At 49.0% G+C, this 16,577-nt stretch overlaps 1 protein-coding gene across 1 annotated transcript in view; it reads right to left on the bottom strand.

The window, feature by feature from the left end:
- Positions 1-472: 472 nt before the first annotated feature.
- Positions 473-16,577, bottom strand: part of GRAP2 (GRB2 related adaptor protein 2) — a 66,705-nt gene continuing 50,600 nt past the window's right edge. The window contains exons 3-8 of the mRNA XM_065923878.1: positions 13,559-13,650; positions 10,359-10,478; positions 6,553-6,721; positions 4,339-4,527; positions 2,583-2,705; positions 473-1,940 (exon numbers count right to left, since the gene is read on the bottom strand). Of these exons, the coding sequence (XP_065779950.1) occupies positions 1,761-1,940; positions 2,583-2,705; positions 4,339-4,527; positions 6,553-6,721; positions 10,359-10,478; positions 13,559-13,650 (873 nt within the window). The 3' untranslated portion in view covers positions 473-1,760. The remainder of the gene's footprint in view (positions 1,941-2,582; positions 2,706-4,338; positions 4,528-6,552; positions 6,722-10,358; positions 10,479-13,558; positions 13,651-16,577) is intronic.

The following is a 16,577-nucleotide window of genomic DNA, read 5'->3' as shown; positions in this document are numbered from 1 at the left end:
GCCTTTCACGCTGCTCTGGGATCTTTTGAAATGTCTCCGCTCCCTGCTCCCTCATCGCACTTTCATTTCCAGAGGCTGGCTTCCTCACTCTTTCGACACCCCCTGCCTCTCAGGGCTATTTTTCTCTTCCCTCCCGAGATCCACCACAGAGTTTTTTCATTTCCCCCTTTTCTCTAAAGGCGATAGGGGGATCAGAGAATGAGAGATTTCAGAGTCAACAGGACACAGCCTGCGTTAACATGGACAGTTGACTTTCTGAGTCAGAAAGGCTTCTTCAGCGCCGTGGGTGGCGGCTGCCTTGCCCCTCCTCAGAGCAGGATGGGTGAGAAGAGGACAGGGCCACAGGTCCGTCCCCCTCACCTCCCCCCCCATGTTCCCTCACCATCACTTCCACCCCAGACCTTCCATTCCTATCTCAGGACACCCCCCACCCCAACACACATGCCCACCCGCCAGGTGCCCGCGGGGCAGACCAGTTTGTTCCGGCTCCGCTGGCCGTCCTCCTCCAGGGTCCCTCCCTGCTCCGCAGTCAGCCTGCTGTGTGCTTCACGCCCCCAGGGTGAGCCCTTCAGACAGGGGTCTATTTTGAGGTGAAGGAGAGACAGCAGCAGTGGGGTTCCTTCCCAGGTGCAGCTCGTGGGTCCGGGAGGCGCCAGCAGCGGTCCCACAGTCGGAGGAACAGGAAGCTCTCTCAAAGCCCCCTGCCACCCAGGGTCACGGCCCATCAGCCCACGAGGCGCTAAACAGCATTCTTGAGGGATGGGGGTCTCTCTGTGCCGCTGGGCAAAGCGTCGTCACAATACAGAAAACCAAGAGGGGAAACAGACAGAGCCCTGAAGAGACACTCCCGGAACCACGAAACAGTGGTTCTCAAGTCCGCCATCTTCAGCTGGGCCTTCTCCAAGTGCCTTACAGAGGGTAACACGCTGCTTTCTTGGTTGCAGGGGGAAATGGAGGTTATACCCAAGAAAGCCAGCGAGGTATTTGTGAGAAACCCCTCTGTTTCCCAACAGTGCTTGGCTCTCACGGTGTCTCCATTTCTCCGCGTCAGCCACAGGCAAGAGGATTAGCTGAGGAATGTTTGCTTGAGGGAGCATCGGCCGGGGGAGGGTGGGGGGGGCAGCCTAGCCCAGGCTCCGGGACCCCTGGCTGCTCCAGCCCTCCCCTTGAACCTCTCCCACGCCCAGCTCAGAGCTGTGCCTTCATCTTCCATCCAGCAGTGCCCACCCTGGCCGGAGAGGAGGTCAGGGGCCCGCACACCCACCCTAGGGCAGGGGAGAAGCAGGACATTCAGGTAAACTAGAACAAGCCCGGCCAAGTCCAGCCCCACCCTGCTGTTCTGCGTCCAGTGCCAGATGTGGACCTGCTTAGCTCCTCTCAGCGAGCATTTCTGAGATGAGGAGGGAGCCATGCTGACTGAAGGACAGGAAGCGTTTCGATTTCTTTTCCCTGACTCCCCGTTTCCCAAAGCCCCCTGCTGCCTTCTTTCAGCACACCGGCAGAGGGGAGTAGAAAAATAAGTATGAATATAAATCTCCACCTGAGTTCCTTTCACACCGACTAAGTAAGCAACTAACTTGCCAATAAATTACTATTTAAAAAATGTGTGGACACATAGGCATATATATGCATGTGCATATGAACATATACACACGCATATATATACACACATGTGTGTGTAGTTCCAAGCTTTTCTTCCTTGCTCAGTCCCTTGCAGGCGGGCAGCTTCAGACAAAAGCCTCCGTCCCCTCCAGAGGGCCTCATCGGATCATGGGCGCCACGTAGTTGGCAGGGAAGAGGCCCAGCTTGTTGTGCAGGCGGCCGGTCCACCAGGAGGGGTTGGAGCTGTCCAGGACCTCAACCACCTCTCCGCATCGGAAGCCCAACTCGTCGTCCTCCAGGGCCTCGAAGTCGTATAGCGCCCGGGCCCACCGCACCCGCTGTTGGGAAAAACACAGAGAGAGGCCCTGCTGAGCCCGGGCTCGCCAAGCTGGGCTCTGAGTCACCGGCACACACACGGAGGAGAATCTGCTGGCCCTGTAGTCTTTTTAGACAAAGCTCTCCATGAGCAGCCTGCCCTGAAGGCTGATGAATGGCTCTCCAGAGAAGTCTCAAACCCTGCTGCCACTGAAAGCAGACCCGGGTGCCTAGCCCTGAGCAACCCCTGAGCCTATCCCTCAAGGCTCCGAGAGGATCCTTGAGAGCTGCTCTTCCCTACATCAATAGGTGGTCTTTTTTATTTTCTTCAAGTGACAAACAGAGCACAGCGTGCCCAGACTAACAGTCCTCGGTGCCAGCACAACCTCATCAGCGATAAAGGCAACAGATCTCCCTCTGCTAGAATGGCAGCCAGGAAATATGAGAACCGGGCAGGGCCCGACAGCCAAACTGAGAACAGCAGGCTGGATGATGCCAGCTGGGATCAGCTCCGCCGGGGAACTCTCGCCCCACCGTCACTGGCTGGGTTCCCTCCACCTCTATGTGAACTCTGTGCAGTGTGAGGCCTTTTCTGGAGGACCAACTGTCTCTCTACTTGGCCCCTTGGCCTGCTCCACTGAGCCCAGAGAGGGACGTTCACATACCCCGACCACTTGGAGTTGCACCGGATCAGTGTGTCTCCGGTGCATGAGAGCGGCATTCATTTCGGTGCCAATGCCCAGGCCACAGGGCCCATCGTTTATGTCCAGACTGGCTCCACGGCGTTCCTAGAAACAGATGTGACAGAGAGCCATCACCACACCGCTGGAAGCATCCCTCATGGTATCCCCCAGTGCCTTGCTCCGATGCCATGGACGCAGCCAGAGCTCCAAGAAAACTTACTGCGGAGGACGATAAACCCCAGATAAGGGAGAGGGGTTATAGGGTGACAAACAGACCTTAGGTTGTGAAGATGATGCCAAATTTCACTCATTCAACCAAGGAATATTTATCAGGCACCTACCATATGTCTAGTATTGTCTTAAGCATGGGGATGTGTATCTGGAAAGAGAAGGCCCCTGTCCTCAGAGAAAATCAGTTCAGAGGGGGAACCGTATGCATTTACGTGATGAGTGAGTGGAGACAAGTGTCTGAGTTGGTCTGGGTGATCAGGGAAGGCTTCTTACAGCAGGTGATGCTTGAACTCCGGTTTAAAGAGTAGAATTGACTAGGACATGGCATTTCAGGCAGAAGGGACAGCAAATAAAAAGACTCAAAAGCATGAGAGAAAATGCAGTGAATTGTTCAGATAACTAAAGGAAGTACAACAATGCAGGGATGTATGTTTGCATGGGGAGGGGGCAGGCGATGAGGCTGGAGAGGCTGATCTGGGCAGCTCACGAAGGACTTTGTATGCCCTGCTAAGGAATTTAGGGATGTTGTTATCTGGCTGTATTGTCCATCTCAGTGAGCCACCTAAAATCCCATCTGGAACAAGGTGTGGGATAAACAAATAAATAAGCAAGGCTCCATTTCTGACCTTAATCCGTTTTTCCTGTAGATCTTGACAGCCAGATGGGTCAAGGGGCACAAAAAGTTTTGGAATTGTGCTGATAGGAAAAATGAAGTCATTGTTCACGGAGTCCTCAGGGTGAGTGTGTGTGTGTGCGTATGTGTGTGTGTTTGAGTGTAGGTGTAAGTGTGTATGTGTATATGTGTGTGTATGTGTGATTGTGTGTGTGTATGTATGATTGTATGTTTGCATGGATGTGTGCATATGTGTATGCATGTGTATGTTTATATGTATACACATGTGTGTATATGCGCATGCATGTGTATGTGTGTTCATATGTGCATGTGGATGTGTGCATGGGTATATGTATGCTTATGTATGTACATGTGTGTATGTGCATGTGTATATGTGTGTATGTGTATATGTGGTTTGTTCATATGTATATATGTGTGTGCATGTGTGTATGGATGTGTGCACGTGTATGTGTATATGTATGTGTATAAATATGTGTATGAGTGTATGTGCATGTGTATATGTGTGTGAATGTGTGCATGTGCGTATATGTGTGTTTGTGTATGTGTGTGTGTGTATATATGTTTAAGCAGGGACTCATTTAATTCACAGAGATATCTTTGCCAAATGCAGTTTCCATGTTTCTGCCCTCTGAGGACCCAGAATCTTTTCTCTGAGCTCAGTGAGACCAGATGGGACCAGGCTTGGACTGGGACATTCCTCCCCTGACAGACAGTCCTGGGGCCACAACTGGCCCCCAACATGTATTTGTTTCTGTTGTTTCCAGCACTGTGGGGTTTTTCACACATTGCGTGGCAGTGGGGACAAGGTTGCAGAAGCGTGGGGGGAGAGCAGGTCCTCCTCCACTCCCTGCCCACTTCATCCTTCCCAGGTACCTGATTAAAATGATGCTGTGGCAGGTACCGCTGCTGTGGCGGCAGTGGGGCTGGGGAATACTGCGAAGGAGGGGGCAGGGGGTGATCCGACGTCTTCCTGTTCATCGAAGGCCGGATTTCTTCTCCCACAGCCCCACTCAGGGGATGGCCTCCCTGGGACCGCCGGTCCAGGCTGTTACCCCGCTGACCCTGGGAGAGTACAGAGATGACACGGATCCATCCTCCTCCCGCCTCTCCTGCTGACCCAGCCCTTCCAGCAGCTGTTCCCAGACTTAGCTTCTGACAGCTCCAAGAAACAGCTGATGGGGGTGGGATATCATCACATTTTCACAGAGGCCTGTGCATTCTCAGATTCTCCCGGTTTGGGGAGTTCGGGTCTCTGGTTCATACCCTTTCCACCTGGTACCCATCTCGTCCCTTCCTCGTGGGCTTGTTTTTCTCTGTGTAATCAAGCTTAAATATTCCATTTTACTGACACAATGCCACCCCTCCTTATCGCATGTTGCCACACTGCTGGACATCCTATCCTCCAGATAAGCTCTGCTATTGACTTTGCATGATTTTGAACTGTCATTTATAGCCTGGTGACAGAGACCCAAACAGCAACGCTCTCGCAGCACCATGGAAACCAGGCCTGCTGCTGGGCATGTAGGGAAAAAACAAGACCTTTCTCCTGAATGCTACCGCAACCTCATGACTCAGAGACACTTTCTTGTTATTTTTATTTAACAAACAATTACACAGAGCCCTGGGCTTAGCATATGCCAGGCACTGTTCTAAGCACTTGGCAAAATGAACTCATTAAATCCAGTTTAGTGCAGTTTTATGTTTCCTCTCTCATCTCTGTGTGCACATCTTAGTAAATGAGTATCTCTGTCCATTTCCTGGTTGAAAGAATTCACAAGGTCCGCATTAACCTTTGTTTTCCTTTCTGAACTTTTGTGTGCATTTGGGAACACCCTTTTCTCCTTTGATTGTAACTTCTCAGGCTTAAAATCAACCTATTACTTGAAAGGGATGGTTTTCTTTACTTCTCCAAAGCACACATTGCTTTGAAAAGTCTCAATGCCTTTTCAGATAACCTGTCAGTGGGATTTCAACTCTTCCACTCAGTGCTGGTTCCTATAATATCCATCTCCTATAACCATGATATTTCCTTTGAAACATATTTTATAGATTGTGTGTGTGTGAATTTACTTTTGGAATCAAATTAACATTTCCTTAGTGCCATCTGGGGACCAGACTCTGTGGTGAGTGCTATGATTATATCTCACTTATCCTCACCGCAATCCAATGAAGAAGGCATTATATTCTCTCCATTCTACAGATGAGAAAAACTGATGCTCAGAAAGGTTTTTTCACTTGACTGGGTAATCAGGATAGTTAGCAATGAAATCAATTTTTAAAGCCAGGTCCGTTGGAGATGCATTTTTAAAAAGATTTTTTGGTGCAGGACCATTTTTAATGTCTTTGTTGAATTTATTGCAACATCGCTTCTGTTTTATGTTTTGATTTTTTGACCTCAATGCACATGAGATTTTAGCTCCCGGACCAGGGATAGAACCTACACCTCCTGCATTGGAAGGTGAATTCTTAACCACTGGACTGCCAGGGAAGTCCCTGGAAGTATTTTCTATTAAGACAATACTTCATGTTCCAAACTGTTCCAAGAGCAAGAATTCCACTTCCAGTTTTCTCCTCCAATGCCCCCTGCTTCTACCCTCCCCACCCCCAAATCCTGTCACAAAGCTCTACTTGCTGCATTAGTCCTGGACTCGAGGTTCTAATATCCCCATGTGTAGCCTCACCGCTTCTCCCAAGTTACTTCATCCTTGGGTAGCTCCTGAGCTAGGCTGAAAACTGTGATACGGTAACACCTGTGAATAATGAAACAACAGTGTCCATAATAAGAGCCCATGTATACTGAGTGTCTGGGGCATGATTAGGAATGACATAAGGGATGGACTACATCATTCTCTAACCTTCAGAACCATCCTGTGACGTAGCCGTCACTATTATCCCAATTTTATGGATGAACAAACTGAGAATCAGAGAACTTCTCAAAGTCACATACCTAGGAAGTGTTAAGCTAGGATTTAAACTTTTCAGAATATGCAGGGACCTGCCCATCAAACGCATGGTTTTAGGGGTTCACGTAGGGACCCAAACTGCCCAGAATCTCTGGATTGGGGGTGATGGGGGCCAGCAGCATACCTGTTCCTCCCGAGTCCTATCCCTCAGAAAGATCTGCTTCTGTTTGGAGATGGAATTCTTCCTGTAGTAGTCCACCAGCTTGTTGAGGGATGGAAACTTCTCTGTCCACAGGAAGTAATTACCCTTGTTGTCCCTCATGACTTTGAAGTGTTGAACATCATCCTCATGCCTAAAGAGCAAGACAAATCCAAATTATGTATCATGTGGTGAGCATGTCTCTGCCTCCAGGGCCGACTGCATCCAGGGATGCTGGAGTTTTGTTTGGGCAGGAAGCGGAGGTATGGTTGGCTGGTCCATCCCTGGGCAGGTGGGTCGGCCTAGTCAAACTCTAGGGGAGATTTCCGGGAGAGGCCACTCAGGACTCAACTGAGATAGAGGGGATTTTTTGGGGTGTGTGTGTGGCCATGAGGCTTGCGGGATCTTTGTTCCTCTACTAGCGACTGAACCTGAGTCCACTGCAGTGAAAGCACCAAGTCCTAACCACTGGACCACCAGGGAACTCCTGAGAGGAGGTTTGCTTTTTTTTTTTTTTTAACATGAGCAGAAAGCAATCTTTCTTCTGATACTGGAATTGTCCTTTTACAAGAAAAAAATATTCCAAGGACTTTAAAGAATACAAGGTTGAGGACTTTTTTTTACAATGTTTATTTGAAGCATGGCAATGCCTAAGACCTTACTAGGCTAAGAACTCTGCCAAGACTCAGAGGGGAGGAGTTTTTCAAGCCCTTGTTGTCTTTCTGTTAACAGAAATAGTCTGAACCAGCTCCTTTAAGTTCAAAAACTACCCTGAGAAATCTGTCACGCTTTGTTCTCTACATAGCTGGGATCTCTTGGTTGGTATTGTTTTGCATAAATAAGGTTACAAAGTATTTTGAGTTGTTGGGGAAAAAAATGTGCTGAGGCTCAGAGAGGTGGAGGGACTTGGTTAAGGTCACTGTTAAGAGCAGAGTTGAGGCAAGGACCCTGGTTCTCTAATTCCAGTCTAATGAGCTGGTATCACACCAAGCACACATGCTTTTTTTTTTTCTCTCATGTTAGCTTCTTTTAGATCAGCACTTTTGACACCAGCTGAACTCAGAAGTGATGGAGCATGTTTGTACCTGGGGTGGAGAATTTGGATTTTATTCACTGAAAGAGGAGACTGGACCTTTACTAACAGCCCCAGCCATTTTCCATCACCAAGTCATTCTTGTTTGAATGTCAAGTTTTTTTGGTCAAATGGACACACATTTATGTCTAAAAATAAACTGATGTTATTGATATCAATTGCATGACCCAGCAGAAAGGTAAAAAATTTAGACTGTTGGAGAGTAAAGATAACTCTTTCTAAGGGATGGATTTAGAGGTCTGTGCTCAGAGGGGACAGGCGTTTTGATCTTCCTCCTCATCTTATTTTCGGGGCTCTGCTCAGAGACAGACGCACCTATTCAGTGACCTCTGCTTAACTACCTTGGGGGTCATAGCTGACACTTGGCAATCAATCATTGCTTGCCCTTCCCCTTTTGGCTTCGGTCACTCATATATGCTTTCTTCACTCCAGCACCACATGGATCGGCTCACAGTCATCACTCCCCACATCTGGCTGAGGAGGAGGGAATATTCTTGTGACACGATTATTCATCCACCATCTCTTAGTCAAAGAACTGGGAATGAGAAACATTAACTCTTTCACTCCCATATACTGACAGTGTGCATGTCAGGACTGCAGCTGGTCATCTGGCCAATGGAGAGAGAGGGGCTGGACCACTGTCTTGAGGTCTGAGAAGGGCAGAGAAAAGGGTGTAACTCAGGGCTCCAGAGTCTCAGTCTAGTGTTTCAGACCCTCAACTAATCCTAAGTGATAGACAATTACAATTAGCTCTTAATTATCTGTGCCAGGACAGAAAGCAGATATATAAATAAATTAGTGATTTTGCTTTGGAATATATTAGACTACATTTCTGCAGAAGAGGTAAAACTGATTACAGTAATAATCACCATCACAAGAGCCTGCATAGCCTCAGTGGCAGGGAAGATCATGGCAGACATCAAAGCTGATCGTTTTTTGTAGAATTCAATTTGATCAAGGAATGATGAACCCTAATTCCTCACTGAAAAAGCCAGCCTCAACATGCAAACCAAAGGCACCAAGAGATGCCTTTCAATCTAACAAGTTACTTGTGTTGCCTCTAATTGTGGCCCTGAAGAAACAGGTTTGAGTTGTAAGATTTATTAATAGAGAAAAAAGTTCATGAATTAAGACCTAACAAGTTTAGAATTAGTGATACATTAATATTGACCCGAGCTAAAATTTACCATCATCCCAGCTATAAAAAAGAAAGCTTCAGTTAAGGGAAATTAAGAGTTTGATTTCAAGGGCAATGCTTAAGAGACCAAGCTATTCTTGAGTCTATTGGGGACACAAATGGATACAAATACTTGACCCATTATTATTATTATTTTTAATTTATTGATTTATTTCCTTGGTTGCACCAGGTCTTAGTTGCAGCATATGAGATCTTTAGTTGTGGTATGTGGGCTCTAGTTCCCTGGCCAGGGAATAAACCTGAGCCCTCTGCCTTGGTGGCATGGAGCCTTAGCCCCTAGACCACTAGAGAAGTCCCCTTAACCCATTCTTTTAAAGTCTTTCCTACTTATTCCTTAAAGTACTTATTCCTTAAAGTACTGCACTTTCTTTCTAAATAGTAATGTGGCCTCTGTTTATTACCCGAGACTGGACTTAGGAACTTAAAGCTGCATGCCTTTCAGATTACACTGCAGAATCCAGACAGCACCTCTAGTCAGGTAACTTGCCAGTGAGGTTTAACCGTACAGGTTGTCACACCGCTCCCTGTGCTGCTATTGCCATCCTTGCACTTTCACGTGTGGTCACCAAGTCTGATGTGTGACTCGCCAGCGCCAGCACGCTGACCACACGCCGTGTGTTCAGACTTGGGGCTTCTGCGTGTGGGGCTATGTCATGTTAAACTGAGTCACTTCCTCCCGAGGGGTGGGTGCCGCGCATTGGCGAGACTTTGCTGTCAGAGTGCCCCCACCGCAGGCTTCCTGGGCTCTGCTCTGTCCCTGTCAGTTTCACAGCATTACAGAGCGTGGAGGTAGCCTTTCTTTCTGTGCAGCCACCTACGACTACGGATGTGTCCTACGGCGGTGACTGGGGGTTTTGATCTTTCTCTGCCCTTCTTCAGACATGCATTGGTAGTAAAAGAAAATGCTAAGATTGCAACCCTGGACTTCCCTGGTGGTAGAGTGGATAAGAATCCGCCTGCTAATGCAGGGCACATGAGTTTGATCCCTTGTCTGGGAAGACTCCACATGCTGCAGAGCGACAAAGCCCGTGAGCCACAGCTACTGAGCTCATGCACCTACAGCTTGTGCTCCACAAGAGAAGCCCCCGCAATGCACTGCAAAGAAGAGTAGCCCCTGCTCACTGTAGCTAGAGAAAGCCAGCGTGCAGCAACAAAGACCCAGCATGAATAAAAATGATTAATTAAAAAAAAAGATTGCAACTCCAAGATGGATGTGGACCTCTGGAAATTCTCTGTTCCTTCTCCCTTCCCATTCCCCTTCCACAGACACTTACCCGGCACCTGTTGGGTTTACATGGTGCTATAAAACGCACAGAGGTGAGGTTGATAAAAATCCTGTCTTTCCAGAAGCACCTGGGCTGGAGGGGGAGGCAGGTGAATGTATTGATACATTATACCCAGGCCCCTTGCCACTGTGCTCCTGAGGGGTAGGTCATGTTTAAGAGGCCACCTTGTTTTAGTGCTTTAGTAGGTCAGGGCGGAGTCAGGATTGGCCGGTACCTGACGGATATGGAGAAGTCCCCGGGGGAGCTCTGGCTGGCCCGGATGATGAAGCAACCGAGCTCCTTGCCCATCAGCAAGCTCTCTGCCTGGTGTCGTGAGAGGCCTTCGTGAAACCACCTATCAGGTGAGACAAAAACAGAGGATCTTGGTGAGATGCTAGACTGATGGGGTTTGGGGGTAGGGAGGGAAGGAAGTCGGGGAGAGATGACCCAGAGGGAGAAGGGCTGAGGAGAGATCACAAGACGGGCCAGGCGCTTTTGAAACCAAACAAACACTCTAGCAGTTTTCAGGCGAGGCAACTGAGTGTCCCTTTGAGGTACCTCCTGCCCTGTGCCCTCAGGAGAAGTCTCTCTCCTGCCTGTTTGGAAATCCTGAGTCATGGAAATGTGCCACTGCCCCAAACGGGACAACGTAGGAGGGAGTCACTGCAGGAGCGGCCGCCTGCCGGTGGCTGTGAGAGGGACATCTCCAGGACGGGACTGCAGGGGCAGATGGTGCGCCAGGAGGACCGGGACCCCTTTGGGCACTGGGACGGGCAGGGCCCTTGGGTGCTGGCTTCAGGCTGAGACCCCGGTGGCCGGGAAGACAGGTCACAACCGAGGGCCTCTGGGTGGCGTGGGGCGGGAGCGGTTGTGACGCGGTGGGGCACCCAGGGAGGTCCCCACTCACCCTTGGAAGTGAGCGAGGCTGGCGGCAGCCAGAGAGAGGTGTCTACACAGCTGGCTCCCGGGCCCTCCCTGAGAAACCAGGCTGGAAAATAACCTTTACTGTGGAAAAGAAGGCACCGAGACGAAACTGCTCTTTCAGGTCAGCAGTCAGGGTAGCAGCCTTTGGAAGTATTGCTGCGGGCGGTACAGCGACTGTGAAAAGGCTGAGCCCTTGCATGCAGGCAAGACAAACAGTGACTCCAGCCGCAGGGCAGGCCAGGAACCTCTCTCACCCTCGTGGAGCAGAACGCGTGTTCGGGCTCCTCCGCGGCCAAGGCGGGCGGGCGGTGTCCCTTTGCTGCAGCATGGCTGCCTGACTGCTGCCCCAGAAGGCGAGCCTGTGTGTCCCTTTAAGGCGAGCATCCGACTGGCCTCTGTGAGCAGTTCCCCTGTGCCCTTTGGAACTTAGGAGCTAGACAGACAGAGGTGGTGGGAGGATTATCCTTTTTCCAGACCTGGGACTGCAGCGGCAGGTTGGTCAGGCTCTGAGGGGCCAGAAGCAGAGGTTTTCTGACCCTCATCTGCCTGGAGTTCCTGCCAGAGTAGGTGCCATACAAACCTACAGGACTGAGCAGTGGCCACCACAGGCTATATAATGGGGAGAGGAAAAGAATGGGACCCCCCCCTTCCATAGCAGCCATCCTCAGAGGAAATCTCTTGAAAGAGGGGGCAACCAGAGAGGGGACTGTTTAGAAAATACACACTTGTCCTCTATCTGGGTTTTGTTAAGTGACTTCTTTGAAGACTTACAAAAATGTCCACAGGCTACTTGTGAAATGAGTGCCAGAGTTTCATATTACACGTCAGTTCCAAAGCTATTCAGTCATTGAACAGCTTTTATTAAACATGTACTATGTGCTGGGCCCTCTTCTGAGGATGTACTGAATGCAGTGGTGAGCAGAACAGACAAGAACCCTCATGGAACTCAATTTCTAGTGGGGTAGGGGCAGAAACATCATAAACAATGAAGTAATTAGAATATGGAGTGTGTCAACCGATGTAAGTGCTGTGGGGAATATGAACAGAGAGCAGAGGTGGGGAGGGGGAGTCCTTTAAAATGTGGTGGTGGGGAGGGTCTCACTCAGAGGGGGCATTCTAACCCTAAAGGAGATGAGGGAGGTGGGGAGGAAACAGCAAAGGAGGCAGAGAAGGAGAAGCTAGGGAGGAGGGAGGAGAACCGGGAGGAAGGATGTCCCGGAAGCCCAATGAAGAAAGTGTTTCCATGGGAGAGAAAGGTTCCTTACATCAAACTGTGCTAGATGATGGCCAACAATCGACCACTGGGACCCACAGTTCCCTGGGACCTTGATAAAAAGGTTTCCAAGGAGTCATGGGGCTTCCAGGGAGAATAGGAGGAGAGGAATTAGAGACAGCGAATAGAACGATTGTTTGAAGAAGTTGAGTCATAGCGGGAAGGGGATTTGGGATCAAGGGTTTTCTTGTCTGGTTTCATGTTGTTTTTTTTTTTTTTTTTTTGGTAAGCCGGGAGAAATCGCAGGATCTTTGTTTGCCACCGGGTTTGAGCCAGCAGAGAGGGAGGAAAGTTGATGTGGGAGAGAGGGGAGGACTTCTGCTCGAAGCACAGACGGTTCTTTCCAAATAACTGCAGGAAAGGCAGTGTCTGAGCAGTTGCGGGATGTGGGTGGAGGCAGTGAGTCAGGACGGGTGGTGTAGACGGGCTTTTCTGGGGGCCTCCGCTGTCCTGGAAGCCAGGCGGTCGGTTGAGAGTGTGTGTGTGTGAGGCGGGGGGGTGAGTGGAGGAGCTGCAGGTGTGCTGTGCTCACCTAGAAGGTGACAGGGCAGCCTCAAGGGCCCCTGGCTGAGGTCAGTGGTCACTCTGCTGGTTCAGTGGTCAGTGCTGATTCCCTGTGAGTGGTACCGTTGCACCTCACCAGAGTCACCAACACCGCTTTGGTTTTCTAACAAACCTTTGCTCTTCAGCTAGACCCTGACTCTCAGACAAGATTAGATTTCTATCTAACCCTTGTGGTCAATTCTTGAGACGCACGTGACCCAATCTCAACTTTTCGTTTCCTCTTTATGGAGGGAATTTCCCCGACCTCTCTCACTGAGCGTGAGCACGGTTTCGGGAAGCTCACGGTTTAGAGAGCTTCGTCATGTCATCCTGGAACTGGGATGGAAGGTGGGTTGGGAGATAGGGGAGAAGAGCCCTTGAAGCAGCCGCCGTGGAGGTGGGGTGGCTGACAGCGCCCCCACTGGAATTCTTGGAAACGCCACGGTTACAATCAGAGATGGCTTTGGCTTATAAATTTAAAATAGGTGATACTTGCACATGGTATCAAATTCAAAAGAGAATGCCGTGAAATGCAAATCTCCCTCCCACCCCTGGCCTTCAGCTCCGTGGTTCCCTCTCCAGAGGCGACCGTTTTTGACAGCGTCTGGGCTGTGCACGGATAATTTTAGTGGCTACTGAAAAAGTAAGGGGAGTGTGTGTGGGCAGGCCCATCTCCGCAGGCTGGAAATACTTACTCAGGAAACTCGATGTCTATAAAATTCTTGGGCACGTATCCTTCTTGGCTCCCAAGCTCCGCCTTGAACCACTCCTCTTGGTTACTTAGGATCTACAAGGAGGAGAAGGAAGGACGGAGTCACTGAGGAGAGGACGCCAAGAAGCAGGAGAAATGGGCTGCAGGGCAAAGAGCTTATGCAGCTCAATCCAAACTCCACCCAACCCAAAAGAACAAAGGCTTTTGAAGTTAAAGGAAAATAAGCAAAAGGCTTCCCAGGTGGTAACAGTGGTAAAGAATCTGCCTGCCAATGCAGGAGACGTAAGAGACAAGAGTTTGATCCCTGGGTCGGGAAGATTCCCTGGAGGAGGAAACGGCAACCCACTCCTGTATTCTTGCCTGGAGAATCCCACAGACAGAGAAGCCTGGCAGGCTACAGTTCACAGGGTCACAAAGAGTCAAACATGACTGAACGACTAAGTGCGTGCACACACACACACGCCAAAGAAACCACAGAACCACCGGAGTGGGGAGCAGCAGGCTTATCTTTGGAGTTTGGCTTCTCTTGTCCCCAAGCTATTTTTGTACACTTGGGCCACCTGCTCATGTGACTCCACACTGGTGGGGCCTCCCAGACTCAGTACTCAGGGGTTTCTCTGAACCCCTCTTCTCCTGTTTTGAAGATTTGTGTCTCAGATCTTAGCACTTTAAGCTCCTTATCTAGGCAGGTGGTTTCTCCTTCTCTGCCAGGTAACCGAGAACCTTTTACAATTTTAATTTGTTCTTACTTTTTTACGCTAGCTAGCGGATTAAAACTTAAACATCAAGTGGGGGCTAGCTTTGAAAACAGTAACTATTTGTGTCCATATTCCATGTTTGCACAGTTTGGACATAACTCAAGATTCCCAGAATACCTTTTCTAAATTTGCTTTTAGACTGAGATCATAGGCAAAACCAGAAGTTTTCTCTCATTACTATAAGATCTTACCTTGCCCATGACCCCAAATGTTATCATCTGCCTTGATTACTTATATGGCTCTCCAGACTTGGCTCTATGTGGCTTCTGGTCATTTCAGAAAATCTCCTATCATCAAAAGGCAAATACTTGACTTCCTCTACACCCACCCCTACTGAGAATATTTCTAAAATATGTAGTGCAGACTCAAACAATAATTCAAAATGAAGATGGCAGAACAAAAAGAGGGGAAGAACCTTGACGATGTCATGGAGCTACTAATTAGCCGCTTAGGAGCCCTCTAATGCCTGGACTTTGTATGAGAAATTATAAATCTTTGTTATTGTTTAGGCCATTTTAAGTTTCTGTTTCTCATAGCTGAAAACGTCTTAACTGATGGAAGAGAAGCGATAAAGAGGAAAGCAGAAGATGGATAGGAAAGCTTACTCAGAGCAGGGACTACCTGGGTTGCCCAGGTATTGAAAGGAGTTACCTAGGCAAAGTCTGAGGGCAAAATAACTACTTCCGGGGCATGAGGAAGTGAGGTGCTTTCTTGGGACAGAACTCCTCAATATGGCGGGAGTTTAGATTGTGACCCCAGGAGTAGAGAGAGGGGAAACCACGGTTACAGGGCCTTGTAGCCCACGTTCAAAAGTCTGAATTTCTATCTTGAAAGGTATGGGGAGCCGTCAAAGGATTTTCATCAGGGAAACAGCGCAGTGAGAGTCAGTGTTAAGAAAGGCGTGCGGTATCACAACTTGAAGATGGACTTGGGGGGTGAAGTCAGGGAAGAGAGTGTAGGAAGAGGAGCGTAGCCATCCAGGTATAGACGAAGGGGATCTGGGCTAGGTAGAAGTGAGGACAGATTTCAGAGGAATCAGGAAGCACAAATGGGTAGGATTTCGTGACTGTTTGAGGAGCTGAGGGAGAAGGGGATTCTGGGATGGCTCTGGATTTCTGGTTTGGGAGATTGAGTGGGTGGTGATGCTTTTATCAAAATAGAAAAGACAGGAGGAGGAACAGGTCTGAGGGAAAGCTCTTGGACCTCAGACCGCCTGTGGGTGAATCAAGTTGCCCCCGGGACCCTCAGAGAAGGATAGCTCAGAGAGCATTGGAGATGTGTGTCTGGGCTCAGCAGTGAGGTGGGGGCTGGAGCTGGATTTCAGAGTCATCCAAAAAGTGGGTGGACTTGAAGCCTCTGGTTTCTGCCTCCCAGAGATGGGAAGAGAATTGAAGAGAGCAATGTAATTGGGAAGTAGTGATGACCTAGTTCTAATATCACTCCTGAGTTTGGAAGGAGAAGCCCTTGGTCTTTGGATCCTTGGTCCCCTAGATGTTTGACTTCAGGTGAGTCAATTATCATCTGCAAAATGGGGGCAATAAAAACTGGCAGCCCGTTCACGGAGCTGATGCAGGGATCAAATGTGCCCTCGTCCCTGGACATCCTCCAGAGAGTACAGGCTGTGTTTTTAAATATAATTCTGTCAAATGTGATATTCTTATGAGGGAAAACTCCAGGTCTGATGGAGGGTTGATAAGTTCTTTAAAGTGTTCTACGTGTATGTTTTGAATGTGATCATTTTTTCTGAAGAAATAAAAGTGTGTCCCATATTTGAGTTCTAGAATTGCTGAGAAAAGGAAACTTCATAGTTTCTAATATCAAATGTGACTGTTGGTATCGCTAAGGACGTGCGGGTATGTGTGTGCTGAGCGGGGTGGCAGGGGTAGGGGAGCAGGAAATCTAGGTCAAAAGAAGAACTAGGGAACTTGGCACCAGGGCATCGTCATCACATAAGAAACACAAGGGCATTTTACTCTGTGCTCCCCCAGATTTCAAGACTCTGGAGTTCCTTTCTCCCATCACACATGGGAAGACGTGTGGCCTGGGCAGCAAATGTCAAATACCAAGGTGAGCAGGGATGAAGTAAAAGAGGCCATTTGGAAATGGGCTCATCGCGGTAGGAAATATATTTTGCACTTAGCTCTCTGACCCAAAACTGGCTGTAATTTTAGTAATCATGGCTCACACTCATTTACACCCTCTAGCCACCGAAAGATTATCCCCAAATGCCGTCCATTTTCCTCA

The sequence above is a fragment of the Muntiacus reevesi genome, chromosome 1 (assembly GCF_963930625.1).
Source record: "Muntiacus reevesi chromosome 1, mMunRee1.1, whole genome shotgun sequence".
Classification (NCBI taxonomy): domain Eukaryota; kingdom Metazoa; phylum Chordata; class Mammalia; order Artiodactyla; family Cervidae; genus Muntiacus; species Muntiacus reevesi.
Note: the sequence above shows the minus strand (reverse complement) of the source record. Positions and strands in the feature narration are given on the sequence as shown.